General features: G+C 35.4%; 2 protein-coding genes across 6 annotated transcripts in view; both read left to right on the forward strand.

Annotated features, from left to right (window-relative positions):
• The window catches only part of LOC147479408 (protein DETOXIFICATION 16-like), an 89468-nt gene that overhangs the window by 54065 nt on the left and 16847 nt on the right, over positions 1–18556 (forward strand). The gene's annotated exons all lie outside the window — the stretch shown is intronic.
• LOC147479413 (uncharacterized) lies at positions 8357–11267 on the forward strand. Its single transcript, XM_086576137.1, has 7 exons — positions 8357–8676; positions 8746–9885; positions 10001–10179; positions 10300–10603; positions 10712–10805; positions 10899–11100; positions 11167–11267. Exons 1-7 carry the CDS (start codon positions 8357–8359, stop codon positions 11265–11267), a joined length of 2340 nt encoding a protein of 779 aa, XP_086432263.1.

Here is an 18556-nt window from a genome sequence, read left to right on the forward strand (position 1 = left end):
GAGTTAGACTCGGATTACATACTCTTGGATTTTGTGAATAACAAAGTTGTCACTTGCCTCCCATTGTTCATATACGCCCCTCTACAAACTGTAAAGATTCAATGCAACCCGTAAACACGAGGGAATGTATAAGTAATAACGGAACAATATCTTATCAAATAAAAACACTGCCCAACATTGCCTTCTCAACAACAAGTTTAAATAAACTGTGATATTTTCTCGTTCTTTTCTTTTTGAAAAAAATGACTTGCCACTTTAAAGGCATAATGGTTGTACAGCAGCTAAAAGTTTTAAGTAAATCTAAACATAGAAAGGAAAAGTCGCAAACTAAATAGAAATTATTAAGTTGCAAATACCTCCTGACTCTTTGTTACAACGGGTTCACTAATTCCTCTTAAACGCTTGACCACAGGATGACCATTCAGCTAAGAACATAGACAGATTAGTTTCATAGAATTATCTACCCAGAAAATACATAAAAAGATCTTGCTCTGTCCTACTCCAAGTCCAAGTGTCTCTTTATACGATCGACTTCAAACATCAAAATTGGTACACAAAATATAATAGGTTCAAAAAGAGAATATCTTTAATTAGTTTAACTCTTTCGAGTAGTAGTTGCTTACCCAAATAAATAACTAGAAACAATACAATTAATTAACCGAACCATCATTCATTACATCAATCGAGAACAAAATTAAGATTTTGATACTAATTATATTCCGTACTTCCCATAGTGTTTTGCATAATTATTGTGGACCTAATTTAGTTGTTTAGAACCTACCACGATCGCACATACCCATGTGCCGATCGTACAATGCCCGTACGCCTCCCTCATATAATGGGAACTACTCCGTTAGCCATATTCTAGTGGGACATCAGCCTTGAATATGGCTACACGGAAGCCCAGACTATGTGAGTCCAAAAAGAGCCTCAACTGGCTAACAAGTGCACACCTCAACGTTTCTAATAAAGACAGAGAAAATATAATCAATCTGCCACACAAGGGCTAACAATAAACTTCCACTTCTTCTGGGCATCACCACAAAGGCACTTAGTTCATTACCTTGCAGAAGTGGAAGGCCCTACTCCTCAGGACATCGGCACTAAGGCATTTAGTTTCCTTTCGGAGGGGTAAAATAAACATCAAAGAGTTCTGGTAGTTATAACCTAATCAGACTATGTATACACCTTTCATTTTTGTCCTTATCCACGTAACAAAGTTTCAAATAAATAACAATACGATATTTCAAGCAAATCTTAACATATAATAATCAAGCTTAAGATCATGCATTCTAAGCAAATATCATTATGTCAAGAATATGAATTTCAGCCACAATTTAAAATAATAATCAAACAGACATTGTATTATATAGGAAAATATTCATCAATCAATCGGTTAAGTATATTTATAATAACCAAGATTAAAACCATGTTTAACCACACTCTACTAAAACAGTCCTAATTTTCTCTATATAAGTTGGATTGACACAAATCCAAAGGGGTTAGAAACTACACTCCAATCTCTACAATGTTTGTTCATACCCAAAAACCTAATTCCCACTCAGAAATTCACTTGACCTGATTGTAAACCGAAGGTTATCAGGAAAAATCCTGATTGAACTTTCTTCACTAAAACTGTCGTAACTTCCTTTGTATAACTTGGATTAGTACAAGGTAAATTGGGTTTGAAACATAATTAAATTACCTACAACTAACGTTTAGACCATGAAAACAGGTTCTTAACAGAAAATTCACAGAACGCGACCAAACACAGAACTTGGTCAGAAAAATCCTGACGGACCTCTCTGTATTAAAACAGTCTTAACTTACTGTGTAGTTATTGAAACGAGGTGAATCCAACTGTATTGGAAAGAAGACTTGCAGATCTAAAAATCTTATTCAAGCCCCAAGACCTCATTCCCAAGCATGATTTTTCAGGACTCTTCTGAACCGACCCCAGAAAACTAAACCAAGAAAACTACTGCTTACATACTATATTATCAATTCATCTTCCTACACATATATGTTATGACGAATAGAAAAGCATCATAAGATAAAAATAAATCATACACATAGTTAATATAAACAAATTACTAAGTACTCACTAGTTTCACGCAATAAGAATCAAATGAGGGGTTGTTCTTCACGAGTAACAACGATATCCTCGGTCCTAAGCAAGGCTCACTCACAAGCCGTTTCTCTCCTAGCTTCTTCTTACCTCACTCTTCTTCTCCTTCTCCCCACAATGTTAGCAATAAAAAGTATAAATATATTTCAATCTATTTATTTCTAGATTATTTCCTAACCATTTAAAATAAATAACCATGTGATAAAAATTGGGGATGTTACAACAACAATTCAAGAGCTTAAGACATATAATGTTTAATCATCTTAAGACATATAATGTTTAATCATGTTTAATCATCTTTAAGACATATAAGACTGGTCAAAGAAATGATACTGCATGGACAAATCTTAGTTTATATGGTAATTTCAAAGTAATATTCATCGAACAACTCGGTATAAGAAAAATGGGGTAAATATGCATCAAATGCCTTTGTTAGGGTGCTAACACAAGTAATGTACCCGAGGGATTTTGGGTACACAACTTCAAGAATAAAAATAAGTCTAGTTTTAGATATGCATTAATACCAACGCAGACCATATTCAATAGCAAAAATCAAGATTTTAATAAATCAATAATCTAGTATTATATATACCCCCCGAGGCTTAAATGCGGTCCCTCTAAGCCCGGCGCCTTCAACTTTGAGAACTTTGGTAGCTTCAAGGGCCTCTTTCATGTCGCATCCGAGAGGCAATAACGGCAATGAACAATGGCACCTGCTGAAGATCCAGCTAATGGTGTTGTCCTCAAGATAGTCCATGGCAGCCATACCAGCATACCCAAGTAGCAAGAGCGAGGTCCATGGCAAAGAAGAATGATACGGAAGAAGAAAGAAGCACCAAACCAAAGAAGCGGCACCAAGAACAATAACAACACCAAGCAGTCAACAAGCACCAAGAAAGGTCCATGGCAAAGCAGCAGCGACACCCAACCAAGAAGGAGTTATAGATAACAACTAATCTATCAAAACTAGAATCTTAGTAAGGTACATCTAGATAACACCGTGCTTGTTATAAGGAGTTATAGCGACACCGTAAGAAAGAAGTTGATCTTGTCTTAATAGATTTGAATGTTTTTAACTTGCATACCCCCGGTTTTCTAGAACAACAAAAAGGAAAACCACAAGATGAGAAGCTTTCCCTTACAACGAGGAGGATAAGGAAATGTTTCCTAGAAACAACATCTATAACAATCATGTTTTTCTAATGCATGAACTCAATAGTCACCAAAATGGCAGCTAGCTTAGTTGGTAAAGTCGGCCGGGCCCTAACATCCACCACGTAAAGACCTAGAGATACTCACCAAAGCAAAAATTTACGGTTAAATATCAAATCGAAAGAAACAAAGAATTAAGAATCCTGAATGCTATATAACAGAGCCTCAAAATAGCAGCGCCAACATTTTAAGTTAACTATAAATATTATGGTAGTGGTAGTCCATCGATCCGAATCCAAAAAATATAATGATGAAGTTATTTTTTTTTTACCGGTGAAGGTTAAATTAATAAATTGTAATAGATCAAATGTAATGATGAAGTTATGAAGACAGGATGAATTATATTAATACCATTTTACATATTGAAGTTAACAAAGATAAGATATGAGGAAGTTAAAGAAAATATACCATTACTATGAAGAAAGAAGTTATATACCTTAATATACCTTATTTGTATCATACCCACATGAACCTGCAAATCAATTAACAAATGATTAGTAGATAACCATTTGTACATCTAATGTCATCTATATTTTATCAAAATATTCCAAATATAGCCAAAAAAACTTCCACTTCAAAGATTTGCTTTTAGATCGGACTAAGGTCATTAGGGGACCACGAGGGTGGGAGACTCTTGTAATAGGGAGTTATTTCTTTGTTCTTTTGTTTTCTTTCTACGTAGTCATAATTGATACAATTGAGGTACTCGCTCACTAGTTGTACTTGATGTGCTTTTGCACCCCATTCTAATAAAGTTTACTTATAAAAAAAAAATGCACAGAAACCATAAATTTTCACAATTGAGATTTTGGAATTTTTAAAAGCCTGACCATGTTTTAGATACCAAATAGACACATTTTAAATTTGAACAGCAAAGCTTCTGGACTTCATGCATTAAATCTGGGCAGTCTAACAACACGACCACTCATTCCTTCAAAGTGAAATTGAACTAAAAGTGCAATGCAAATTAAATTTCTATATTATATAAAGACCATTAAAAAGCAAATCAGCTCGCAAGCTTGTATTATCGGTTTCGATATCTAAGAAAAGTATCTTTAACATTCAATTATTATTCTTACAAAACCCATGACAATTTTAATTAGGTCGGATAATAAAATCATGCCAACAGTACAATCACATCAAAATACTACAACAAAAAACATAAGCTTTTACATTTTAAGGAGTGGAATGAAGAAACCCTGGACAATGTTAAAAACACAATAAATCCAAAAATTTAAGAAATTGAGCCAATTAAAAAAAAACACACAACCCTAGATTGAAAATTGAGGTTCAACAATTGAGGCACTTAAAAAAAATGAAGATTGATGAAAGAGAGAGAGGGAGAGAGTGGGTTACCAAAACTTGAAGGGGAGAGAGAGATGTACCGACTCTTGTCGATTTTGAGAGAGATTTGAAGCTTACGTACTGTCAAACCACTACCACCAAAGATTTACTGTCAGAGCCCTCCCACAAAAGCCTCACTTTCTTCTTATACTAGGGTTAGGGTTAGTGAAAGAAAGAAAGAAATATTGGGCGGGGTAATCAATTATTAGTGAAATATTGGGCGGGCAAAAAACAAGGGCAATAAAATCATCTACGACGGTCACCAAAACTGGAAGAGCACAAAATGTCTCGTCTCTAATTTGGGACGAAAGCTTGTGTCCTTTAGTCACCCCAAGTCAACCTAAAACCCAACTACGACGGGGTCAAACAATTTAAGACGGTAGCTAATGTTCCTAATTTGAGACGGGTTATATAGTCCCAAGAGTGTGTCCTAATTCTTAAATTCTGGTGTAGTGCATATCATCTGCAACATAAAGTATTAGACGCATGCATATAACTAATAACATATATAATTGGCATAACATTTGCTCATATGATTCTCATTCAAAATATAAAGAATTAGAGTTAATACAAAAGTAATGTTTTTAGTATATAACCCTATCATCATGGATAGGCCCATTATTTAAATTCATTCTGCATGGCGACATCCTAGCAGACACAAAAGGAGATCGTGTTGTGCAATTTTGAGATCGCAAATACACACTCATCAATGGAAGATTATTCCGAAGCTCAGCGGGAGGTCCACACTTAAGGTGCATCACTCCACAAGAAGGCCTGCTAATCTTCGATAAAATTCACAAAGGCGAATGTGGAAACCACGCTGGTGCCAGGACGCTGGCCCACAAAGCAATCACCCAAGGATACTACTGGCCAGGAATGCACATTGAAATAAAGAAATACGTTCTCAAGTATGTCCAATGCCAGAAGTTTGGCCACAACCACCTTCGACCAGTGCGAGAACTGATTGATATAGCCAGTTCATGGCCTTTTCACATGTGGGGTTTGGACATCATGGGACCATTCATCTCGCAAAGAAGGACAGGGCTGAAATACGCATAGAAGACAAACTTGAACAAAATAAACTTTATTATATCAATTCAACAACTTATATTAAACAAAAGAACTTACCCCTTCATATCAGTGCATCTCTTTTAAAAATGCATCTTTATTATTCTCTCACTTCTTCTTATGATAATGTCGAAGCACTCACACATATATATAACTTCTTCAATTACTAATTCCTTCTAACCTGCTAATAATTAGAAACTTCTAATACCATCCCAATTCTAATCTTACTTATATTGTCAATATCAACTTGGTTTCCTAATAGCAACTCATACTTGCTAATCACACATCTTTCTAATTAATTAACCTCAAACTCTAATTTAACTAATTTCGCTAGATCTAAAATTACTAATTCCAACTTGGATAGAAGAAATCCCATTCTCAACCCTTTGAATCAACTCAACTAATATATGTTTCATCTTACCCTAACTTCCTCCTCCTCTTCCTACTTAAGCTTGCCCGGATCTTCATCAAACTCTTCTTCAGATAGAGACACTTCTTCTTCTTGTTCAAGGTGTTGGCGTTGAAGTATCTTCTCCCTGTGTTTGCGTCTCCTCTCCTCCAAAGAAGCTTCGTTATTATCTTCCACCTCTTCTGATAGAATTAAAATTAGCTTTTACTCCTACTTACGCTAATTAAACTAGGTAGAAGTAAAAACTACTTAATCTTTTGTTATCAAATTTCTACTCTCGATTATTATATAATAAAACAGGAGTCAGAATTCGTACCACTCCTAATTGCTTTGAACATAACTAATTCTACTAGTGATTAATAATTCAACAACTTGATAGTAATTATTCTAAATATAACTAATATGGCAATAACTATGATTTAATATAGGGTTTTTTAGACATTTGTCCTACGCATAGTAGGTTTATTAGACTTTGGTCCAGAAAAGCTGAAATATTAGGTTTTAGTCCTAACTTTGTCACTTGACCGTCAGTCAACTCAGTTGACTGTGGTCATGCTGCTTGCTTTTTGAAATGGCAAGAATGCCCTTGCGCATGCATCTCACATGCTTACCTATTAACTTATTGATTGCACACGTGTCATTATATGACTGGGTATTAGAATCTTAATTTTGTGGCCGTATGATTTTAGTTACGCATCTCGATAATATCGTGAAATAAGGAGGGAAAGTTCCCACCATATCACTCTCTCTCACTCTTTTTCTTCAAACCATCGTCCTCTCACTTTCAATCACCATATCACTCTCTCTCACTTTCAAACCCTAAAACCATTTGACTGAACTTCTCACAGAAAACCTTACACCTAAAACCAATAATATGGTTCGTTTGCACATATTATATTCATTTTTTTGGAGTGGAATGAACTGGAATTGATTGTCGTTGTTGTTTTGAGCTGATATTCATCCTCTAACTCTTTAAGTTGATGTAAGTAAAAAGGTTAAAGGCTGTCTTTATATGTTTGACAATAAAAACCCCATTTTTATATGCAAACATGAAAGATCACATTTTTCATATGCAATAAATATTAAAGTGGTGTTTTTTATTTGATTTTAAAATATTGGATGTCATGAACAAACACTTATAATCCTTTTTTGTATATCAATCTATGTCTGTAACATTAAAGCCTTCTGCCTTTCCTTCAATGCTTGCACGATAATCTTTTTTGTATATTAAAGCCTTCTATAACATTAACATTGAAGCCTTTTGTTTTTCTATAATATTATAGTGGTGTTTTATCTTTCTTTCAGACATTCTTTTTTGTAATGGTTCTTCTCGTGCAGTGCATGGTTAATGGTTTCTTCTATGTTAATGGTTGGTTTCTTCTGTTGCATGTTTCTTGCCATTTTAAGAAGTTGGACTAAACTCTAATATTATATTATTAAGTGGGACTAATATGTTATTTTTAATTAAGTGTATTTAATCCTAAATGCTTGAAACAATTTAGGGGTTTTTAGTTTAACACTGTGATATTTAGTATTTCAGCCATATGTCAGCTAATTGCATATGAAATAGATTGAAATTCATGTAAATTGTATGTAATTTTGTTTTCTGAATTTGAATGTTGTTGTTATTTGTAGTACTATGTCTAGTCCTTTGCTAGGTGTGAAACAATTTGTGATTCATTATGGTGGTCAATGGGGGAAAACCAAACAAGGGAAGACTAAGTCTAGTGATTACAAGGGTGGCAAGCAACACACTCTCAATCTGGATGGAGATGACCTATTTATGCTAGATTTGATAAAAGATGTGCAAAAATTGGTTGGTGAAGGAGTTAATAACTTTCAGATTGTAAGTATAATTGATGGGGTGATATGTTATATAACAGAAGACCAACATCTTATGTATATGTGGGGTGTTATTAAACCTGAAAAAGACAGAAAATACCACCTTTTTGTCTGCCCATCTCCAACAAGTGCAAAAGCCACCACTGCCTCTCATGTTAAGTCCCCAACTTCTGTACCCACCACACCTAAGAAACCTATAAATGTCACTGAAACTGTTAGAAGATCACCAAGATTCAATAATTTTACACATCCCTCTATTATTCCAACTGAAACCTAGTACATATCCAACTGAAACCCTTAAGCTAATTCACACTCACAAAGCTAAACCAGTTCGAAGTCCTAAACCTAAAGCAATGGCACCTATTAGAAAGTCAGGAAGGTTTAACATACTGAAGAATAAACCACTTGTAGGTCCTAATGGAGAGCCATTGGTCCTGGAAATTTCTGATGATGAAGAAGTTGGTGCTTTACATAGAAGGGAACAAGTATCTGAGAATGTGATGGAGGAAGGCAATGTGATTGAGAATGTGGTTCACCTGTCTCAATTAGATCCTGTAGATAATAAATTCTATACTCAAAATTTACATGAATATTTGGATGAATTGAATGAACAAGTTGCTGCTGAAGGACATGATATTCAGCAAGGCTTAAATGGGAATGATGGTGTGATGCTGTAAGAAATGATATTGAAGAAGATTTGAATGGGATTGCTACTAGCTGGGAGTGATACTGCTGATTTCAGGTATGAGTATGGGCCATCTTTTAAACCAGTGTTTGGCAATTGGATGGATGCAGGATATACTAGTACTGAGGAAGATGCTGATGAAGAGTACATTCCTAGTGATACTGATTATTCAGAGAATGAGTGGGATGAAGATGCAATGTCAGTTGATGAAGAGCTAAAGAATTTGGAGGATGAATTACAAGGTACTGGGTTGGGAAATGTTATGAAGGGAATGACAAATGTATTTGAGGCTAAGGAGATTGCTAAGGTTGCGGACCCAGTTCCAAGAACTAAAAAGTTTGGGTTATGTGAGCTGAAGCCTCAAATGACATGGGCTACTGTTGAGGATTGCAGAGAGTTCTTCCACACAAAGGCAATAAAAAATAAGTTTAGTACACAACAAGTTAGAAATGACAGGGAGAGATACATTTTAGAATGCAAAGATCCTCTATGTGAGTGGATTATAACTGCTACAGTGACCAGAAAAGACAAGCACACTTTTATTCTTAGAAAATATCATGATGAACATACATGTGAAGCTGATGAGCAAAATAAGAATGCACAGGCTACAACACCATGGGTTGCTAAAGCACTTGAAGATAAAATGAGGGACCATCCAGATTACAGCCCAAAGGATATACAAAAGGAGATGTTTTATGAGTATGGAGTTGCAGTTTCTTACTGGACTACGTGGAGTTCTAGAGGAAGAATGCTTGAAGTAATCAATGGCAATTATGAGGAGGGTTACAGACTTGTCCCAGAAATGTGTAGGCAGATTGTCAAAGCTAACCCAGGTAGCCTTGCTACATATTTTGTGCATGATAAGAATCAGTCTTTCATTGGTGTTGTAGTTGCATTTAAGTCATCACTTGATGGGTGGAAGAATGGGTGTAGACCAGTAGTTGGTCTGGATGGTTATTTTCTGAAAGGTGAGTATGGTGGGTGCTGTCTAACAGCTATTGGACTGGATGCCATGAATGGAATATTCCCAATTGGTTTTTATGTATGCAAAGGGGAGAACAAGGATACATGGAGCCAATTCTTATGTCAGCTGAAGCCTTATCTTGACTTGCATAAAGACAAGATTACTTTCATTAGTGACAGACAAAAGGGGCTTCTAAGTGTTGTAGCTGCTTATTTCCCACATTCCACTAATAGGTAGAGTCCAAACATGGGTTTTTTTTTTTTTTTTTTAAAAAAAAAAAAAAATTATTATAGTTATTTATTTTCTTCATTTTAGTAATACTAACATTTATAAATGTTTTTGTTGCAGATATTGCTTTAGGCATATATACAAGAACTTTAAAAAAGTTTTTAGTGGTGAATTATGGGAAAATCTAGCTTGGGGAGCAGCAAAGGCTTACAAGGAACCAGAGCTTATAAGGATCATGGGCATCATAAAGAAGACTGACCCTAAAGATTTGGATTGGTTGGACTCTGAGCCAAGAGAATGTTAGGCTAGGGCACACTTTGATTGGATTTCAAAGTGTGATGAGTTGACAAATAATTTCAGTAAGAGTTTCAATGCTTGGATCCTGAAGATCAGAGATAAGCCATAAGTCCATTTTATAGATAAGTACAACTTGGATTTGTTACAACTTGTGTATGATAGAAGAAACCTATCACAGACATTAGTGAATGGTGAAGTAGTCCCTAATGTGATGTTCATGATTAAACAAAGGGAGTTGAGATACAATTGGTATGAGATCAAAGGTCTATCAGATGTTGAGTATTTGGCCATCAACAACAAGACTGGGACTAAGTATACTGTTAATATTGCCAAACCTACTTGCACCTACATTGAGTGGCAAATGTCAGGAGTGCCTTGTGTACATGCAGTTGCAGTCCTCAGACCAAAGAGACCCCAGTGGGCAAGGTAGTTCTAATGTTTACATCACATTGATTTTACATTTTGTGGTGATATTCTAGTTTTAAAGTTGCTTTCTGTCAAGACTATTAATTTTTGCATGATATTTTATGGCAGGTATTGTAGTCCATATTTCAGTGTGGAGGCATTCAGAGCAACTTATGGAAATTATATTTACCCACTGGATAACATTAAGGATTGGCCAGAAATTGTAAGTTACTAATGTCTTTGTCTTTTTTTAACTAATGCAAAATATCCTAATTAAATCAAGTAATACAACTTATGTGTTTGTTTCTCTTAACAGGAAGGTCCTAATGAACTGGTATTGCCTCCTGAACAAACAAAACAGGCTGGAAGGCCAAGAAAGCAAAGGATTAGAGGGGAAGATGAACCACATAAGACTAAGAGAAAATGCAAAAAATGTGGAACACTTGGTCACAATGCCTTAACTTGTGAAGTAAGACAAAAAAGGATTTATGGAAAGAAAGGGAAGAGTAAAGACAAAGGTAATTTAATAGATTTCAATTAGTGATGGTTTGGTATCATAGCTAATGGTAGAACATGACATGTAGGGGGACAAGTGCAAGAAGCAACATCTCAACAAGAAGCACTAGATGAACATGCTGAAACAAATGATGGCAATAAGATAGGGAGGAAGAGGAAAAGAAGTTAAGTCCAGGAAGAAACACAATTGCAACATGAAGCACCACCACCACAGCTACCAGTGCATGAAGCACCACCACTAGTGCAAGAAGCACCAACACAAGAAGGAGGTGGAGGAAGGAATAAAAGGACAAGAGGAGGCAGAACACCACCACAACTTCCAATTCAGCCACCATCACCACCACCAATGCAAGAACAAGGAGGTAGAGGAAGTAGTAGAAAGACAAGAGGATGCAGATCACAATAGGCACCAGTGCAAGCAACACCACAGCCACCAGTGCAAGCAACACCACCACCAATGCAACAAGAACAAACACCAGAAGCTGAAGGAGGTAGAGGAAGGAATAGAAAGACAAGAGGATGCAGATCACAACAACCACCAATGCAAGCAACACCAGGCACCAGATCCAGGACAAGGGGTTTGTATAATTTGATATTTGGTGATGATGCAGCAACACCATCAACTCCTCAAGTGAATTCAAGCCATAGAGCTATAGAGCCCCTTACCCAGACACAGTAGGTGGATGAAGTTGGTACTTTTTAGCATGTTAGTTTACCATATTTTATTTTAGTTTTTAGTTACATTTTGGGCTATACACTAGATAAGTTACATAAGTCAGTGGTGAGCATGTCTATTTTGGGATAGCATGTCATTTTAGGTTCTGGTATTAGATGTTTGTGTCTTTTGGGATAGTATGTCTATTTTTTGGATTTGAATCAATCAGATGACTCTTATGGTATGGTATGAAACCATGTTCTTTGTTTCTTACTTGTAGTGCTATATATATTATTTCTTTTGTCCTGTTATACTTCATATTGCTTACAGAAATGCACACACACTACACACACTTATTATATAGCAAAAGTGAACTTTTATTTCATTAGTTAGATGTCCTTACAGGGAATACTCCATAACACATCAACACACACACACACCCTCACTCTGGATACTCCACAACACAGCAGCACTCATGCCCACACGCATCACAATTAATGACAAATGTGACTTTCTTCTTGATTAGTAGAATAAGCTTGTTGTCAACAGTGGTTAGTTGAACCTTATTGAAGCATCCAACCCAATCACAGTGGAGCCACATCTCATGTACTTTACCTGATTTATCTTCATACTTGACCAAATCCATAATGCCTCTACATTTATCCTGATTGCATCTCTTTTTCAGGTAAGGGCATTTGGTAGCTGTGTGACCTTCTTGGTAGCATAGCTGACATATCTGTAAAAAAATAGTTAAAAAAAAGTTAGAATTTGACCAAAGTATTAATGTCATCATTTAGGACATAGTCCTTGCTGTTTATTAAATATTAGGGTTTAGTCCTACTTGTCAGCCATTAAAGAGTTGGAAGGTGAAGTGCAGTACAAGTCTACCTACTTGTGGTGCAAAATATTTTTCGAAAGGAGCTCCACCCATATTTCAAACTTCTTGCTTGCTTGTTTTCTGTCTGGATGATTATTATTTATTATTATTTTTTTTTGGGTTTTATTTGGAGGGAGGAAGAACTGGAGTATGAAATGCATGAAGAATTGAAGTTTGGACTCTTATAGAACAATTTGCCAAAGACTATTTGTTTTGGACTGTTGATTCTATTATAAGATTTTGACACGTGGCGACTCAAATCTATTGGATTCCAACGGTATTATTTAGGCGCATGAGATGCATATAATGACTCGTGTGCAATCAATAATTCAATAGGTAAGCACGTGAGATGCATGCGCAGGGGCATTCTTGCCATTTCAAAAAAGCAAGCAGCATGACCACAGTCAACTGAGTTGACTGACGGTCAAGTGACAAAGTTAGGACTAAAACCTAATATTTCAGCTTTTCTGGACCAAAGTCTAATAAACCTACTAAGCGTAGGACCAATGTCTAAAAACCCTTTAATATATTCTAAATTGAACTATGACAATTAAATAATAAGAAGTGAATATGAGAAAGAATTAGGGAGATTTGAAATCTACCTTGATCAATCCCTAACGTGCTAGTATGGAGTTTGTTGCAACCCTAATCTTTATGTTTTCACACAAGGTTCAACATAAAAGTTAGGTCTTTTTATTCCAAATTATTAATGGCATCTCTAATCAACTAATAATTAGCATGGGAGGAAGTTGAAAAACATTCTCATGGTGAATGAACTACCCTCTAGAATTGAAGCTTTTTAATACAACTATTCTATACTAACACATCAAGTCTTCATCACAACTTCAATCAAACCCCTATAATGAAGGTTTAGCTATGGTTCATTAGACTATCATGGAATAAATAATAATAAGAATAAGAAGACATAATTAAAGGAATACTTGTATTGAAATTAACTTGAATTGAATTAATGGTGGCTAGGCTAATAAAACAAAAAACTAGGTTTAGACTAAATTAAATAACTAAAGGGAGAGGTAGCAGAGTTATAGTTTTGCTATAGTCCTCTTTATATAAGAGAGGGCTAGGTTTGGAGCTATGTTTTGGGCCATTAAATCAAGCCCAAAACCTAATTACTTACATCCAAAAAGGGTTTATCTACTGGAAATTATTGCAATAGGATTTTCGTCCACGTTTACTCCTCTAATTGGATCAAGGCCAAGACCATTAGAAAAATCTTTCCGAGTCGGTTGTTTTGACATATAGTAGGCCCAATTCCAAGATCTGAGTCCAAAGATAAGGCCTACGGAAGTTCTGTTGACTTTTATGCTCTATTTCCGCCCGCGTTGACTTTTACTTTTCAGCTTTGTCTGGGCTTTAAAAAGGCTTTTTCTTCTTGAAATTGGGTTTTAGCCATAGAACCTCTTAGCAACCAACCTTTGCTCATTTCTCTTGCAAAAGTGACATATTTCTTCACATAGTTGACTCAAAGACCTGAAATATACAAAAGTACGTAAATAGTACAAACTCTTATTTATTATAAACATAATTGGTTTAAATGTAATATTATTAAGGGGTTAAAACTATATTTTTGGGCTCTTATCAAACTACCCCCAAACAACATTTTGTTTGTCCTCAAGCAAATATGTGAAATTAAAATAAGTAAAAATGGAGTTCTAACTAATCTCGTTTCGTCGAGTGCGATTGCATTGACCATATGCAATAAGGCCTTAAACCATTAGGAAATTTCCTAGCAGATGAGTTATAGCCTCGTGAAAGTTTTACAGAGAAGATACTCACAAACTTCATTTATACTACAACGACTAAGAAATAAAATTAATGTTTCCTTATTTATTCTCAGATATCTATACATCTCACTAGCAATGAATAAAGAATAATCAATTGGAAACTTAAGCTAATACGTACATAATAATCAATCATCTACGGATAAACATATATATAATAAACCATGCTATGAAATGCAATAACAGGTCCATTTCTGAAACTATGGAATAGCATCCTTAAGTAGGGTATAGGTCCTCACAAATATGTCAAGACAAAAACACGTTGATTTTTCCACTCAAGTTTCGATCACCCCAGTGTGGAGTGGGCACACTTTTCCTCACATCTCAATGACGTACAAGGGAGCCGAGGTCGATCAAACACATCTGCCACTTACTATCACACTAACCTATTCCTAATTGAGCTAGAGGTCTTTATTAGGTGTTACGGGAATTAGGTGATGGTTTTAAGAAGGAAGGAAATGGATATTCAAAAGGACAAGTCAGAGATAATATGATCTTCAACATATGTAACTAGAGAAAATCTTGTTCTTACTTTGCTTCTATACTTTGTTTTCATCGTTAACCATTTTTTCTTTTTTATTTTGACTTTTGACTCATTTGAATCTATTTTTGGAGTTCTAACTTTTTATTTTATTTTATTTATTTTTTTCTTTGGATGGAAACTTTTTTTTTTCTTTTCTTATTTGAAGCAACTAACAAATTTTTGGTTTTCCACAGGTCATTCTCTTTTCTTTTATTCATTTCATCCTACTTCTCATACTTATTAAAAAATGGGTAGGCTGATTTTATTTTGATTTGTTTTTGTAAAAGGGTAAAGGATTTGTAGTTTATGAAAAGGCTAAAGAAAGGCTCAGAGGAGCGACTAGCGGAAAATAATTTCATATAGGTTTGAATTTCTGGCTATATCGATCCAAAAATAACCTAAATTCTCGCTTAGGATATGGTATAGTGATCAAGCAAGTGGACGTGTGATTTTTCTATTCAGAATTTATTTCTCCCTTGTGTCATTACTCAGATATTTCACTCATATAAGGCTTTTAGGTTATATTCTCACAAGATTTGTAAAATAAGTACTTTAGCCTAGATTTCAAAAACTTATTGTCAATACAAACATAGATGCTCATGCAATATATTTGTGGAAAGATGCAATGACTATTACCTACATATTAACCTAAATTTCTAAAAACTATTCTAATTTAAGAGCTAAGGTGTAATTTCTAGACTACTATCATCACAGAAAAAGAAACAATACCAATATTCTTAAGTGCATAGTATAAATACTTTTTATTATTTTATTATTTTTTTACTAGAAAGAAAAGTACATATTATACATATATATCCTAATAGGTGCCTTAAATTACGCGTGTTTCTATGCCACCCCCAAACAAAAACATGTTTTATCCTCAAAGTATAGAAATAAGAAGGATAAAAAATACCATGGAAAACGCGTGAAAATTTTAGAACACCTGCAAAACAAATTCAAAACCTACTAATATAGGTAAAGAAAAACAGACGCAACTCTATATGAGTTCCACCCGTTGTGGGAATAACAAAAATTAAATTGTTTAGGACATAAGCAGACACTAACAGAAAGTAAAACTTACCTTATATCCAGCACTAAACGTTGTCCTCCCCTTCTATAAAGAAGTGAGGTTCATTTGCATCCTGCCAAGCCATGATTATCTGCCAGGCCTCACACCATTTATCATCTACCTTTTTTAACCTGTCAAGCACCACTTGGTTGGATGGGGTGTAAGGGGCAACCCAATTAGGTTGTAGCCGCCACCCCGGCCAAATCATAGCACAGAAAGAGCGTATAATGCAATTAGTGGGTCTCATAATGTCAACCCCAACCCAATCCGTGAAACGGGTACAGAACTCAGGAAAGAAACATAGCATTAGCGGCAAACCAAGACAGGCATAAGAAGGTACTTATGTTTCATACTATGAGCTCATACTAAACTATACACTAAAGTCTGTGGAAGGTCATACATCATATGTCCCTTACCTAGAGCAAGGAAGACGTCACAAGTGGTGTTATTCTCAGAAGAAAAATGCCATTCCCCTAAGATATTCAACATGATAAAGAACATAATAGTGCCTATATGTTACGGGATAGGCTACCAAGGGCTTGGTCCTCTATACAAAAAATTCTCACCACATAGGTCTCATGGAAATACTCATAGTTATAGATGTACATATTATCAGCCATATAGCCCCATGAGTTTTGGGCAGCAGGCATAGAAAGTCCTATAGCAAAGGCTAACAAAAACTTGCTTAAATTTATAGTGACATCATCAATGGTGATAGAGAACACTTGTTTATCTGGTCTATAAAAGAACCTATAATTATCATAGAAATAAGCAGTAAGTGTAGGAGAATAAGATTCATCAACGCTTACCATTAGAGGCTGCCATCCTGACTTCACAATCAAGTTGCGGAACCAGTACCCATATGTGTCACTCTCGAGCAATTCTTCAAAGGACTGCTCCGGTATGATTTGAGGAGATTTCATAGCAAACAAACACACTAATCAACTCCTAGAAGTGACTGCAGAAAACCCTATAAAAAAAAAAGAACTGGAGGTATGTTGAAGTATCGGGCGTGGGCACACTCAGAATGGCTTATGTCAGAGGGCGGGCGCGCTCTCTTCTGACAAAAGGAAAATCTACAATATTGGAATTACAGTGCGGGCGTGCTCTTTTCTGACAAAAGGAAAATCTGCGATACTGGAATTACAGTGCGGGCGCGCTTTGTGTTAATGCCAAATAAGGGCGTGCGCACTCTGAGCAAGGCTTGCGATATGAATTTGAGAGGTGCAGAGTGAAGTACATGGCGTGCCATGTATTTATAGAGCACTAGTTTCTTAAATAAAGGTCCCCAAGGTTCCCTAATTTATAAGGAAAGAGATTGAATAAGAAAAGGGCTTCTAAAACCAAAATAGAAACAGCCGAGAGCAAACTCAGCACCAATTCGATATGGTTTTAAGCATGGAATCAAAATAGCAAACTTAATGCTTCCAAACCTTGAGGTTGCACCAAATAACAATAGCTAATTCTAGCTACACCATATTTATAGGATGCTCACATAAACTATATTTCTTAAACATTGCAACATTAATTCCAAAAATATGTGGATATGGTAAAATACAATGTTAAGCAAATAATATCACCTCCAAACAAGTCGGAAGGGTGGGATTCATGAAAAATAGATAGCATGCTTGGACAAAAATTAAACCAACTTAAAATTCAAATAACAGCCAACTTACATAATCCAATATAACTAAACAACTGGGAATAAAAATTCTACTAAAACAGAGAAATTTCTTTAAAATAATAATACAAAGGAACTAGCCACAAGATGAGGATAGGCCAGAATAGGAAGTTGAGTGATCAAGAATGGAAAGACCAAACACCCCACCCCCAAACAAATTTTTAAAAACAGGGTTTAGAAAATTTGTTTTAAAACATGGGTCTTTTACAGTCAGATTCCCGAGACTTACTAGACTAATGTTTATCGGATTTTAATATATTTTTTCTTTTTATGAGTAAGGTTTTATATAAAAGAAACAATAAAGTAATAAGGACGTAATTCACTCCATAGAGAAACACGACTCAAAAATGAGAAAACATGCAAGAGTGGAAAACGTGAATTACGTTAAATGTAGACTTAGGATCCGGTACTTACAGCCACACACTCTAAAGAGAGGGTATGGTTACCTTAATGGTGCTCTCCCATAATATAAAATTGGAATGGAGTACACCGAAGAATAAAATAAGTCTTTTCTAGTCAGATACTCGAGACTTTATCTAAAACATGTATTAACATGCAGTTTATCATATATCAACAATCTAAAGAGTTGCGGGTCTGTCCATAAATAATTAACACGGACGGCAAACCCAAACAGAATTAGGCACCAAGATTTCCTATGACATGGCATAGCAGAATGAGAGTGAATACTGATGGATCTAGAACCTAACCTAGCATGCAATTTCTTCTTTTTTCTCCAATGAAAGGGTGGCAAAGTGAATGATTGTGAAAAAATGGGTGGTTGTGGAAGATATGTGGGATATGGATAAGTTTTAGAAGGAAGGAATGAAAAAAATGAGAATGTGGGTTTAGCA

This window comes from Coptis chinensis, chromosome 8 (genome assembly GCF_015680905.1).
Source record: "Coptis chinensis isolate HL-2020 chromosome 8, ASM1568090v1, whole genome shotgun sequence".
Taxonomy (NCBI): domain Eukaryota; kingdom Viridiplantae; phylum Streptophyta; class Magnoliopsida; order Ranunculales; family Ranunculaceae; genus Coptis; species Coptis chinensis.